Source organism: Lipotes vexillifer, unplaced genomic scaffold (genome assembly GCF_000442215.2).
Source record: "Lipotes vexillifer unplaced genomic scaffold, Lipotes_vexillifer_v1.1 scaffold522, whole genome shotgun sequence".
Taxonomy (NCBI): Eukaryota; Metazoa; Chordata; class Mammalia; order Artiodactyla; family Lipotidae; genus Lipotes; species Lipotes vexillifer.
In genome coordinates this window covers 1,110,828-1,125,341 of record NW_006780291.1, presented here as the reverse complement: position 1 = coordinate 1,125,341, position 14,514 = coordinate 1,110,828, and the positions used below count along the sequence as shown (strand labels likewise).

The 14,514-nt window shown below is 48.4% G+C and overlaps 1 protein-coding gene across 1 annotated transcript in view; it reads left to right on the top strand.

Annotated features, from left to right (window-relative positions):
• Positions 1–14,514, top strand: part of PDZD2 (PDZ domain containing 2) — a gene marked incomplete at its 5' end in the record, with an annotated part of 100,293 nt that overhangs the window by 6,891 nt on the left and 78,888 nt on the right. The window contains 3 exons of the mRNA XM_007453363.1: positions 2,576–2,718; positions 5,744–5,876; positions 11,482–11,637. Coding sequence (XP_007453425.1) covers positions 2,576–2,718; positions 5,744–5,876; positions 11,482–11,637 — 432 coding nt within the window. The remainder of the gene's footprint in view (positions 1–2,575; positions 2,719–5,743; positions 5,877–11,481; positions 11,638–14,514) is intronic.

Here is a 14,514-nt window from a genome sequence, read left to right as displayed (position 1 = left end):
GGAAAGAGTTCTACAGCTTTTCTGTACTGGGAGAGGGAGGAACACTGTCCCACATCTTCAAGACCCCAGGAGCCATGGCATGTCTTCCAAGGAAAAAAGTCAAGCCACCGTCGACTCTCGTTTGTTACCTGCACCGTGAGGCCCGGGGAAGCAGCCACAGGGCTGGCCCATGTGCCAGTGTGGGATGCCCTGCACACCGGGATAACAGCTAACCGCAGCACCCCTGCCTTTGTTCTTTTCGGAGTCCTCCGATAGCCATAGGGTCTCGTGTAGTGGAAGCACTGAAGGTTGCTATCTCGTGGTAGCACTGACTCTCAAGGATGGCTTCTTGGAAGTCGTGGAGCTGTGAGAGAGTCTGTAGGCCAGGAAGGCCGTTTCTGAATGGGAAAGAGAGAAAGGTGTTCCAGAGGTCAGAGGCAACCAACCAAAACCCAGGGAGTCCAAAGTGAGACGATGGGATGGTGTAGGGATCGTTGACAAGTTCATGAACTACTGTGGGAGAAAAGCCAGTGACTTCTGCGGTTATATTTGGCCAGACAGGCTTCGTGGGCCTGTGGTCAGTGGATGGAGGAGACAGCTGGCACCACGGCGTGTTGTTGGAGTCATGGAGCCCCCGTGAGCTGCGCTGGGCGAGGAGAAGTGTAGGGCCCAACAGGTCTCTGTCTGGCAATAATTTCCCTAGACGTTCCTGTTGCTGCACATTAGTGACCGTTCAACATCTGCTTTTTTTACCGTTGCATTTTAGTTGCTGACAGTATGCATTTCAGATTTTCTAAATGCTTCACATTTTTCCTCTTTTGCAAGCAGCTTGAATGGGCAGGTTGCCTATTTTTAGGGAGATGCTGGCTTTGTCTGTATTGGACCTTAACAGTTCCGTTGGACCTTCACGATGAACGAAGAAAACACATAGCTTTTCTTTTATAAATTGAGGAGTGCATTGGGACCCCTACCTATATACCTGGAGCCAGCAAGGACTTTGGGACGAGCCTAAAGTCAGACTCCCAAATAAATCACTTTAGAAGCTTTTGCTTTCATTTCTCTGAGCAGCCAATTATCAAACATTTTGCAGTGGGTGTATGTTTGTGTCCTTGGAGTGAAACACGGAGTCACATGGAGAATAAACCAGAGCAGAAAAGCTACTAGCAGTCAAGAGGACTTAGACACCTTTATTAGTTTTTGAAAAGGATAGATCTTTGGCAGTTCTCTGGAGGTCCAGTGGTTAGGACTCCACGCTTTCCCCGCCGAGGGCGCAGGTTCAATCCCTGGTCGGGGAACTTAAGATCCCACAAGCCCTGTGGCGTGGCCTAAATAAATAAATAAATAAATAAAATAAAAGGGATGGATTTTTATAGTTGTTGAAGCATTTTTTAATTCAGTTAAAAAAGAGTATACTGACCAATGTGTGCAGGAGTTGATCACAAATTCATCGGTGAATTTCCTGTTTTGGTTTCTCCTACCCAAGATCTCATTCATATATTTTAAGGAAGTTTGAGATTCAATTCAGTATGATGTTTTTAACATATATGATATGCATGTGTAAGTCATACGTGGTTACCTATCAGCATTTATTATGTATCTACTAGATGTCAGGAGCACTGCTGCCTGTTTCCATAAATGTCTCCTTTAATCCTAACACCAGAGCTGAAAGTATTAATAATTAACCCCACTTTATTATTTTTTTAAGGAGTTATATGTTTTGTTTGTTTGTTTTCGGGTTTTTCTAATATTTATTTGGTTGCACCAGGTCTCAGCTGCAGCAGCTAGACTCCTTAGTTGTGGCTCCGGGGCTCCTCAGTTGCAGCTCATCAGCTCCCCATCTGCGCCATCCGAGCTCCCAGTGTGGCATGCGTATGGGATCTAGTTCCCTGACCAGGGATCGAACCTGGGCCCCCTGCACTGGGAGCACGGAGTCCTATCCACCGCGCCACCAGGGAAGTCCCTTTAAAGGCAAGGAAACTCAGGTATTCAGGCCTTATGTGACTTTCGTAAGTACCAAGTAGCAGAGCTTGGCTCAAACTAGTTGAAGTCTCCTGGCACCAAGACCTAGCTCTGTCTTCCTTTCATCCTCCTTTATCAATTAGTAGCCGTTGTAAATAAAAGGAACCCAGGCACAGCCCGTATTTACACACGTAGTGGTACCTGGGTTCCAGGCAGAAGAGCTTTACTTAACAGGACCCTGGTCAGGAAATTCGCAGATCACTTTTGCTGTGCTGTCCAATGTCATTGCCGCTAGCCACAGATGGCTAATTAAATTTAATTAAAATGAAATGAAATTAAAAATTCAGTGTCTCCACTGCCACCAGCCATACTTCAAGTGTTCGATAGCCACCTGTGGCTGGTGGCTCCTACTGGATGGTGCAGAAGGAGAACACTCCTATTATCGCAGAAGGTTGTTTTGGGCAGCACTGCCAGCTCGAGACTTTGGTCCAACCCACGGAATTTTCTCATCGGTGGTCCCCTGCAATATCTGTCGACAAGTGATGAATGCTTGGCTGGACCTCCCCGCTCCCCTCTCCTTTGACAGTGGTGCATGTCTGTCCAGATATTTCACATTCTGCTCACTTTTTCTTCCAAGGACGAAGTTGGCCGGATATGGAAGATGGAGCTGCTTAAAGAATCGGATGGGCTGGGAATTCAGGTTAGTGGAGGCCGAGGATCAAAGCGCTCACCTCACGCTATCGTTGTCACCCAAGTGAAGGAAGGAGGTGCCGCTCACAGGTGACTAGATAACTCTCCCTTTCTCTGCCTCCTTGTCTTCCCCCCCCCTCCCCTTCCCCCGGGTGCCGGGACCCTTCCGTTCGGTCAAAACACTGGGGATTACTTACACTTTACAAGGATGATGCTGGAGCACAGGAGGAGATAGGGCACGAACGGTTCTAATTAAACACCCCTCTGAGCACAGGAAGTGGTTAATTGCTGGGGCTATTGCCAGCTCTGCCACACCATGAAGGAAAGATTCGATTTCTTTCTAATCCAGTTTGAGTGTCAAGTGAATGTTACTTATCCTGACTTTCGGGATGTTTGTGACGCGCGGTTCCTTATCCACGCATTGGAACACCACATCCCTGACATCGTCACTCCCATGAGACTGTGGCTGATGACTTGGGGAAGTGATGGGGTTTAAACGTGACCACAGTTCGTGTGCTGTGTCTGGATTCGTCGGGCCTATCCAGATTTGATACACACTTAGCTATGTGTGTCTCTGCCGTGCAGATGCGGAGGGGGGAAAGTAAATGTGAATTTTCTCCTTGTGACCTGAAAACAATTCATACTGTAAAGCTTCTTTTTTAACCTGAACAGTCATCTGAAGTAGGGAGAGGGAAGTGCTTAGGCAGAGCGCATCAAAGAAGTCCATGTTGAGTTAGGGATGTAGCCGTCCCCAAATGTAAGCTAATGCCGTGTAGCTAATTGCTTCTGTATACATAGGGCGTCTACTGTTTGCAAAGCACAGTGGGACGCGTATATATGTTGGATGTCCATACGTATACAGTAGGTGGATAAAGGTAGAGTTTCACTGATGAGGGAGGTGAATCTAGTCTGCAATTAGTGTTCAGTCCAGGTACCCCGACGCTAAGGGGGAGATGGCAAGCCAGAGCAGCGTTGGCCTGCTCCAGACCGAGGGAGCTCTCAGAAATGTATCTCATGAGCCACGGCTGAAGGAGCTCAAGGTATTTAGTCTGGGGACTAGAATACCAAAGAGAGGACCAGGGCGCAAACTATCAAAGTGTTTCATGCTCATCAGTCCCCTAAGTAGAGAGTACAATCCTGATAACTCAAGTAGAAATAAGATTAACTGCAGGTGTCAGTTATCTGCGTGGCAGTCATTATTGAAAGATTAAGACCTTAGATAGTTTGTATGCAGAAGAGCATCATTACACTTCCCAAATGATGGATGCTTTAAGGAACTCTCATGAGATAGCCATTTTCCTATCAGTGCTAGGTTTCAGGTTCTAGTTTGTCTTTGGAAAGTTGGCAATTAGGAAATTCCTGTGCTCAGAGATGAGCTTATGTAGAGCTGTTCTTTTCTATTTTCCATGTGAGCTATTTCTAGGGGGGTCTCACCATCTTCTTACAGCCTTAGCTTATGTGTGTGTGTGTGTGTGTGTGTGTGTGTGTGTGTGTGTGCGCGCGTGCGTGTCTGGGTATTTAATTTATATGTGGGGCATTCTAGTTAATAACTGGAGATGAGAAATGTGGGATTAAAAAGGAACAGGGACAGAGGTGATCTTGACGGTGGTGTGGAGAAGTAAGCCCAGGGACACTGGCCCAAACCACTACGTTCTCCTGTATTCCTGAATCCCTCTCCTGCAGAGTGCCCACCCGCATACCTCTTTGGCGTTGCAGTTTGCTTGTTCTCTGTGGTCTTCCTCTTCCGTTCTCTTTCCATCCTGAGCAACAGCCTGGGGTTCTTAGCCTTTCTCTGCTTTAGGGATTTTTGAAGAACAGAAAGCAGAGGCTCTCAGAGTCTCTGGTGCCTCCTGTCTTCTGTTAAAACCTAGATTCGTAGAAAAGATTATGATGCATGCCCTAGAGGACACAGAGAGGGACTGGTAAGCGGGGGGAGGTTAGAGAACTTGGTCAATTCATTGAAACAAAGCAAGCAGGAGAGAGTCCATAGATTAGAGAGAAACAGAGCGGGGTGAATCTGGGAGTGTTGGAGACAAGCATGGGTCCCACCCAATCCTGCATGCTGATGTAAAGCCTTCAGAGGGGATGGTGGAATCCTGGGCTTTGGGTCTCTCAGCCTCACCAGATTTCCCATCCCGTATTTAGCGGTGGAGACGAAAAGCCTCTGACTGCTTTGGGATCATGGGAGACCAGGCCATTGGAGGCTCAGTTGGAACCCACACACTGTTAACCCACCATGATTGACGGGACCTGCCCGGTGCTCTGTAACAGTCTGCCACCCTTGGCCCACTGTAGGGCAGGCAGACCCCGTGATGACTGGGCCTCCTGCCAGCCCCGTGGGAAGGAAACTCCAGGTCATTCACTTAATTTAAAGGAAATAAAGAAATAGAACATGTTTGTACGCCTGTGTGGTACACCAGGTCTGATACGTACAACAGCAAGCAGTAACTTAGGCAGTTTCTTTGTTCATTTTTCTGTTCATCCTTCTGCTTGTGAAGCTTGGCGGTAGGGACACAAAGAAGGAGGCATTGTGACACTTCACCCTGGAGGCCCTGTAACTCTTCGGGAGGGGTTACAGACACACATGGTGTAGTGCCACAGGTGCCACAGAGGAAATCTGGGCAAGGGTGTGTCACCTAGGAAGAGAGAGGGACGTGGGTTAGAGAAGGGTTCCTGGTGAGCTTAGGTTACCTTCGCCCTTTTGGGGCTCAGCTCAGAGACTCAGAAGATGACTCAGTCTCAAGGGCAGGGTGGCAGGTAGGACTAGAGAAAAGAATGACCAAGTATCCTAAAGCCTTGGGGTCTCGGTCCCTCTATCACGTCTCCACTTGGATGGAAGACGTTTCGTTGGCATTGATACGGGATAGGGTGGTAACTTGAGATGGTGCTTGTTACTAAACGACCATCTGAAATCTCGCGACGCTCGTCACTCCCCTAACTGGGCAGACGGAAGGATGAAACAGTCCCATCCCAGCTGTCTCCAGTTGTCCCTTCTCCTCTTTAGCCCATTTTTAACTGTCCCCTCTCACAGCCCTACCCAGCTCCAGGAAGATGGCCCTTCTCCAGCCCAGAATGTTTTGACGAGGGATTTTTTTTCCCATCTCCGTTTCCTCAGGGATGGCAGACTGTCCTTAGGAGATGAGCTGCTGGTAATCAATGGTCACTTACTAGTCGGGCTCTCCCACGAGGAAGCTGTGGCCATTCTTCGCTCAGCCACCGGAGTGGTTCAGCTGGTGGTGGCCAGCAAGGTAGGTGGTTTTTGTTTGTTTTGTAGAATATTTTAAGTGGTGGCGGTGGACTTGGTTTCGAGCCCTCCCCATGTACGACCCCCACCCCCCCACCCCACATACACACGCACATGCGTACTTGCCTTTACCTTGGGCCATTCAAATAGCCATGATTCTACGGCGCGAGCCCACGAGGGACCCTGAGCTAAAGGGCATTTAATCATCTTGCCTTCCTTTAAGGGTCTTTATGGGTATGTCTAGGAGATGGAAAAGCAGTAACAGGACTAAGGAAAAGGGAAGAATGGCAGGGTAGGAGGAAAGGCAGGGTGGACAGAGCAGCAGCTGGTCCAGGGGGAAACCAAGGAGGAGATGTGGAAGTCAGTGGGACAGCAGGGGCGGGAGGGGGGCGGGAGATGCGCATCTTCCAGGTCCCGCCGGAAGGAGGTTCGGGCCGGCCGTGGGCAGGCTACGGGCTGCCGGGGCTCCCCGCAGCACAGAGTGTTGGTGCTGGAAGAAGCCTCGTGAACCCCGCTTGTCCCGCCACACCCCCGCCCTCTTCCTCCTGTTTTACAAATGACCCAGCGAGGCAGAGCTTCCGCGGGGGCTCCCGTCTCGAGGAGGCCTTGATTCTGCCGCCGGCAGCGCAGCCGGGACCCTGGCTCTTGACGCCCAGCGGTGTCTGTCTGTCCCCTCCGTCTCGCTGCCACTTCTTGGTCACCCAGCCTCGGGCTGGGGCTTCTTTCACCCCCACCCCCGGAGCGTGTTAAGAGTAGTGCTGAGGCCCGGGGCCCCCATCTGCTTTCTCCCCGGGGTCCCGCCAGCATTAGAGACCTGCGTAGAGGCGGCAGGATGCCCCAGCTGTGTGGCAAGAGGGGAGGACCTGGGCTGTCTGGGATCTGCTCCACTGTCTGATGAGACGGTGCTGCTGAGGAGACCAGGGAGGGGCCCCCTGGACTCGGGGGGCTTGTGCAGTGGAGCCACGGGCGTATCCCAGTGCTAGCTGAGGGGAGAAATGGGTGTGAGGCCCCCCCCCCCCAGTCCTTAATCCTTTGCAGCAATACGCTCTTGACAGGATGGCTGATTTCCCCTGGTTATCCCTGATGCGATTTTTAAAGCCAGCATCTACAGGTTTTTATATATTTTCTTTCTTAGATTGCACAGTCTATTGCCTATTTGGGGAGTGTTTAATAAATAGATGAGAAGAGTGTTTTGAGCCATCTGAAAAGTCGGCTTTCCTCCCTTTATACCGTTTACCCCAAGTCCCTGACCTAGACCCTTAGGCTTCCAACCAGAATATAGAGCCTTGGCAAAGACTTGGCAGGAAGAGCTGACACTGAGGCCCTGGAGGCAGGAGTTGAGACACTCTCCATTCATAGGCACCCTCCTCCCCTCCCAGAGATGCCCTGGGGCATCCCCTCCCTAGGGGTGGGGAAGGAGCAAAGCTAGGGATGTTCTTGGTCAGCCTGGTGAATCCCACAAGGAGGGAAAGGCTGTGAGGGAAGGAGAAACAAATTCCTCATTTGGCCAGATGTGGTGGGAGTTTGGAAAGCATTACTGGCTCTTATATACGCGCACGCACGCACCACATACAGTCCTATCTTCGCACGGCCCACCTCCCCACAGCCTGCAGCTTAAGAACACAGGGGTTCTGCACAGGTGGTATACCATGTCCCCCAAACCTTTATTTCTGTGCTCACTTCTTTCTCCTGCTAGTTGGAAAATGAGGAAGAGAAGTCTCTTCAAAGTCAGCCATTATCCACAAACACACTACACAAAGAAAATATAAAATAAAAACAAAAAGGGGCCACTCATGGGTAATTAAGGGGCACACGTGAGATTTTTGAAAACAGATTTTGGAGCCTGACCAATATTTTCACTCACTGACTTGAAGGAAGAAAGACACTCACATGTATTGGGTTCCACTGAGGGCCAGGCAATTCGTACCTACTATCTCATTTAATTCTTAAATCCCATGAGAGAGCCATTCACTCATTTTATTCAGAGGATGAAGCTAAAATCTAAGAGGTTAATTAATTTGCCCAGAGGTCACACAAGCAGTGGGTGACAGAAGCAAGTTTCATCCTGGGTTCATTGGACTTCAGAGTTTCATGCTGCCCCTTAGTCGCATAAGATATAAAGGACACCAGAGTCAATGGTATTAGAAAAAGGTAATGTGTTCCTGCCAGAGGCCTGGACATTTAGGGACACTTGCTGGGGTCTTTGTAGGGCTGAGCAGCATCCAGAGCTGAGGAACAGGCGTCCATTCTGGTTTTCAATCCGTTGGCTCTTGGCCGGCTGTCCTGAGCTATGGCCCTAAGGCTGACCCAGTCCTCAGAGTTGCGACTCCTTCCCATTTGCTCCATTTACAGCTAGGCAGTGCGCTGTTACGGCAGCTGCCTGCTGTTTGTTCCTGAACTGAATCTGCACCATCCAAGGTGCTCATCCACGGAGGAGAAACAAGAAGTCAATCCTTTTTTTTTTTTTTTTTTTTAAACATTATTTTAATTTATGGCTGCGTTGGGTCTTTGTTGCTACGCACTGGCTTTTCTCTGGTTGTGGCGAGCGGGGGCTACTCTTCGTTGAGGTGCGTGGGCTTCTCTTGCTGTGGAGCACGGGCTCTTGGCGTGTGGGCTTCAGTAGTTGTGGCACACGGGCTCAGTAGTTGTGGTGCACGGGCTCAGTTGCTCCGTGGCCTGTGGGATCTTCCCGGGCCAGGGATCAAACCTGTGTCCCCTGCACTGGCAGGAGGATTCTTAACCACTGCGCCACCAGGGAAGCCCCAAGAAGTCAATCTTCAGGCGCCTCTGGGCATCTGTTCGTCTTCTTCATCCCACAAGACCAAGTCATCCAGAGGCTTTGTTTCTGTCTTTATATTTGAAGAGAGGGAGAAAAGAAAAAGAACTTTTGACTTACTGAATATAAGGAGTCATAAAAAATCTAAATTCATTATTGCAGATAATCGTCACCTTGCCACAAAACTTTAAGACATTGTTTTGGAGATATAGCAGTTACTTTCTTCTGGAGAGGGTGTCTCATGTTTCCACACAAATATGTCATTTGTGTATACAGAGGAGCTTAGAAAGTTTTTGTTGAATGAATAAACTCAGAATATCCAAGTTCGTTCTGATATTCCTAGAATTACATGCGTAGAAATACAGCTTTCTCTCGTGCTCGCTCCCTTTTTTGTTTCACTGTTGGTTTTTATTAACAAGAAATATGTATTCATTATATCTAATGTAGAAAGCCCAGAAAAATATAGACAAGAGAAAGAAGATAAAATGTTTGTAACACCGCCAACAGTAACTATCCACTGACTGGTGTGTCCTTCCAGACAGGAACGCATACGTGTGTGCAAATACAAGCACGTTTTCTTTTTTTTTTTTTTTTTTTTTTTTTGTTTGTTTGTTTTTGCCGGTACGCGGGCCTCTCACTGCTGTGGCCTCTCCCGTTGCGGAGCACAGGCTCCGGACGCGCAGGCTCAGCGGCCATGGCTCACGGGCCCAGCCGCTCCGCGGCATGTGGGATCTTCCTGGACCGGGGCATGAACCCGTGTCCCCTGCATCGGCAGGCGGACTCTCAAGCCCTGCGCCACCGGGGAAGCCCAGCACGTTTTCTTTTAAATGGAATCAAACACAAGGAGGCAGTGCACCTGGAGGCAGTCCCACCAGAGTCCCATTCAGGTGCCAGCACGGCCCTTTAAAACCTGTGTATCTTGAGCAACTTACTACACCTCTCGAAGTCTGACTTGTACAATGAGAATCAATAACTGCTTCACGGGATTTTCGGAAGATTCAATGAACTATAAAGGGTTCTGAACAATGTAGTTGGTCACAGTGAGCGCTTGGAGAAGTGTGCTCCTTTATGGTTATCACACAGTATCGTATCCGGTTTATTATTACATCTGTTATTAGCACGGTTCTTACATATTATTTTTAACCTGCTTTTTCGGTAAGTAACATACTATAAGAACGCTTCCCACATCAGGAAATAAATTTCTAGAGCAGCATTTTTTATGGCCGCGGAGTATTCCATCCTGTGGCTATTGTGAAATTTACTCAGCAGTTGGGACTTTCACTTTTTTAAAGCTTTCTATTAATAGCTGAGCAGAATTGACATCACAGAAGAGGACTCAACTCACTTTCTCATTAATCACTCTTTTTCCCTTCCTCGGGCAAGGTCTAAAAGTATGGTGTCCACAAATTACTGACCTAAAATGAATGAGCTTCAGGTACCTTGAAGGTGGAAACTGCATCAAACTAGTAACAAACGACATTGTCACCAGGTGCCAACTCAGTAGTTTGTAACGTCCCTTGTGTAAGATGGGTATTTTTTGTTACTCTCTTTTCTGTCAACCCCCAAGGAATATGATGATCAAAACTCTCCACGCGTTTCCTTCCTTGTCGAAATTGCTGGTATGGGGGAATGAGGAGAGGGCACATTGCTCCTTTTTTCTGGCCTCAGATCAGCCCTGCAGCCCCGGTCCCTGGCCTCACGTGCTGTGTCATTTCCCAGGAGAGCTCTCGGCTCCTGTGTGTGCCTCATTTGTCCTTGGGATTGTCACGTGGTCTCACTGATCTCGCCTGCATCCCTCAACCCATTCTGACCTTATTTGTGTGTAGGAAGGAAGGGCTGTGTTGATGAAGCCCCCTTTGGAGTCTAATCTTAATGGAGTCTGATTCCATCTGTTTTTGTTGACCTTTAAAAGTTGTTCAAGGGCTGCTTTCGTCGCAGAGACATTATCAGTCTCCACTTGGACATTGTGATCCACTAAACAACCTAATCTCTTTCTGATGACCATGGGCCTGTGAGATGAGCAATGAGGGAGAGGAGGATATGGTGGATGTTTAAGCTCTGAGCTAGGCCTGGGGACACTGCACTGAGTAGACGTGGTTAGAGGAACTCTCAGACAAGCAGGGGAGATAGATGAGTAAGTTAGACACACACAGCGAGGCGATAAACAGTAGAGGACATTAGAGGGGAAAGGAGAGGTAAATGCCTCCAGAGGTGATCCAGGAAGGCTTGCAGGAGACGATGCTCACGCTTTGCCCAGAGAGGCCCTAGTCAAGAGAGGAAGGGTGGTCTAGGCAGGGGAGCTGCTGGTGGAAAAGGCAACAGGGCAGGGGAGAGCCCGGTGTGTTTGAAAGTCAGTACAGCTTGAATGGAAGGGATGGGAGAATGGAGGGGGGGTGAGTTTGGAGAGCTGGGCAGAGGCCAGATCTCTGATGTTAGCCTGCCGATGAGGGAGTTTAAACTATATCCTGAAAGTAAGACAGGGGAGGGCAATGAAGGATCTTAAGTTCAGGGAGTTTAGATTACCCATAGAAACATTCACCTGAGAAACATAGATTCATCAAGAAAAAAAATGGGGGCTTCCCTGGTGGCGCAGTGGTTGAGAGTCCGCCTGCCGATGCAGGGGACGCGGGTTTGTGTCCCGGTCCGGGAGGATCCCACATGCCGCGGAGCGGCTGGGCCCGTGAGCCATGCTTGCACCGCTGGAAATGTGGAACCCGCACTCCATACAGGCTTTGGATTGGGAGCACGTGACCACCCGCAGTTGACTCGGCTAGGTTTACCTTGACCTTGACATCATGGGGTAACTCGTGGGCCTTTCATTGTGTCCCCATAGGAAAGCTCTGCAGAGGACCTCCTCAGGCTAACATCTAAGAGTTTGCCTGATCTGACCAGTTCGGTAGAGGACGTGTCCTCTTGGACCGACAACGAAGACCAGGAGCCGGACGGGGACGAGGACGAAGGAACTGAATCGTCTTCTGTCCAGGCAGCGGTAAGTGTGCCTGGGCTTTCCCGGGCTACTCTGCTGGGGCGATGTTTTCCCGAAGACATGGGTGCCAGGATCAGAGATAAAAGCTTGAGATAGATATAGATAGCATGGTCGAGACCGGGATGGGAGAGGACCAGAGTGCATCTTTTTATTTTTTTGTCAGAATCATCCAGAAAAATCTGTGAGGGTAATACTTTTTATTTAAGAAAAAAAGAAAATTGACCCTGGAATTGACACTGGAAATACGAGAGCAATTGGGTATTGAGTTCAGTGCGTCTATCAATTTCTAAGAAGTCTAATATATACAAGGGTTTTATTGCTACTTCTTGATATAGTGTTTGAAAACTATCGTTTGTGAATTTAAACTTAGACTGAGAGATGTCCGGTTGAAAGTGCAATGTTAAAATAACACAGAACCCATTCAGGTGAACTTGTATAGATGTCTCTCCCCGTTTTCATGAAATCAGGACTTTCCCACGGCTTGTAGCGCTTCCTTACCCAGCCTGTGATGCCTCACGCCCTCGTGGGCTGCTCCCCGGCGTGGTCTGGCGCAGAGTCGGGAGGGCTTGTGGTTAGCTGTGGTTGCAGTGCGGCTCTGTGGTCTCCTCTTTGTATCCCAGATCTGGTAGATACGTCATTTTTAGTGTAAAACCTTGTTAGCCACTGTTCCCCATCCAACCAGCCCTGGGGAGGGTGCTTTCTTTCTGCCATTTGGAACCCTTACTCCTTCCCGTCAGCACTGAACCTAGTCAGCGTGAGTAAGCGTTGGGAAATTTGTTTATAATTAGGCCTTAGAACAGGGTTCCCCAAACCCCGGTACTAGTCCGCGGCCTGTTAGGAACCGGGCCGCACAGCAGGAGGTGAGCGGCGGGCAAGCGAGTGAAGCTTCATCTGCTGCTCCCATCGCTCGCATTACTGCCTGACCATCCCCATCCCAACGAAGGAAAAACTGTCTTCCACGAAACCGGTCCCTTGTGCCCAAAAGGTTGGGGACCTCTGCCTTAGGAGACAAAAAAAAAAAAAAAAAAAAAAATCTCTTTTCCCATTCACATGATATGCTATTTGAATTTAAGGAAGAAAGAGTTACTTTTCCCCTTTCTTTATGATCACGGGAGTTCCAGGGCCACTGAGTATGGTGGTGCAGGTTGTGGACTGCACAAAGGTGCCACATCTAAGGGAGCACCATTTACATCGTAAACATCATAGGCTTTTATGTTTATGAGGACAGTTTTCTGGAAGATGGCAGTAAAGAGTTTTGCTCGAATAAAATCAGTACGTTAAGACAATTTTCCAGTAAAAGAAGGAAGACATCTTGAAGAAGTGGTACTTTTTGTAATTTTCCCAGAGGTCCTGTACAGGCCCATTGTTGATTTCAAACACTGTTCCAACAGCTTTTCCCTCAAAGGAAAGCTTTCTCAGAAGACTAACCTGTAAAGCAGGTCAATCAGAGCTGAATGGATGTGGTTAAAGTAAACAGTTTAGAGACAACTGTGCGATTATTCCCGCCTCTTTGTATTATGACACCATTCAGTAGCCACTTTTTCCTTACTTTTTCCCTTAATTTTACTTTTGGTAAGGATAGAAACCACACTAATGGTCATGACCTCCACTGTCTCCCTGACTGACCTCTGCCCACTTCTTGGGCCTCACCTCACACCAAGCTCACTCACTGCCCGTCCTGCAGTCCTTCATGATGACCGTACATTTATCTGCCATAGGACCTTTGCAAATGCTGTTCTGTCTCTCTGGAATCCTCTTTGCCTGACTGACTCCAACTCATTTTTGATTTTTGGGTTTTTAAAAAATTTTTACTGCAGTATAGTGGCTTTACAGTGTTGTGTTAGTTTCTGCTGTGCAGCAAAGTGAATGAGCTATACGTGTACATATAGCCCCTCTTTTATTGGATTTCCTTCCCATTTAAGTCACCACAGAGTGTTGAGTAGAGTCCCTGTGCTACACAGTAGGTTCTCATTAGTCATCTATTTTATCAATAGTGTATATATGTCAATCCCAATCTCCCAGTTCATCCCACCCCACCCTTCCCCCTTGGTGTCCATATGTTTGATCTCTCTGTCTGTGTCTCCATTTCATCTTTTGGATCCTTTAGTGTTACTTCCTCAGAGAAACTTCCAGAATATATTCAATCTATATTAAATCTCTTAGCTCTCATACCAAGACCATATGGCTTTCCCCTGAACTGCTTGTTACATTTAGATTTGTGATTATTTGATTAAAATCTGTTTCTCTCGTCCAACTGTGAACTCCATGAGATGTAGGAATGCGATGACTGGCTTGAGTTGCCAGTGAATCCCTAGAATGTAGCCAGTACATCTAGTGCTGAGTTATAAATAACTAAATAAATTTAGAAACAAACAACAGGACAAACATTCATTGAAAACTAATGAAAAAAATGACAACAAAATCTAACTAGGTTTATCCACCATAAACATTACAGTTCCACCCCTGGCTCGTAGCTGACTGTATCATGGCAGCCTCAGAGGGCTGATGGGGCAATATCCACGTTCCAGCCCCTATAGGAATGACCTACAGAGACGTTCCCTGGATAAGCCTTGGAACAGGCTGATCATCGTGTGTCTCTTCTCCCGCCATTGTCCACCCATCCTTTAAGGCCACGATCTTTCTGAAGTCTACCCACCCTTCCTCCCTGCGACCTCCCCTGCCCTCGCCGTTCTCTGTTGCTACAGCAGTCACCCTCTGTACAGAAGGGGAATGGAGTGTGTGGCAGTCCAGCCAGCAGACCTCTCAACTCCAGCCTGACTCCGCTATTCCCACCTTTCTAACCAGACATGGCTCTCCAGCCGGCTCCAGCCCACAGCTTCACCCCTCATATGCCCACAGTCTGGAGAGCTCGCCCCTGCT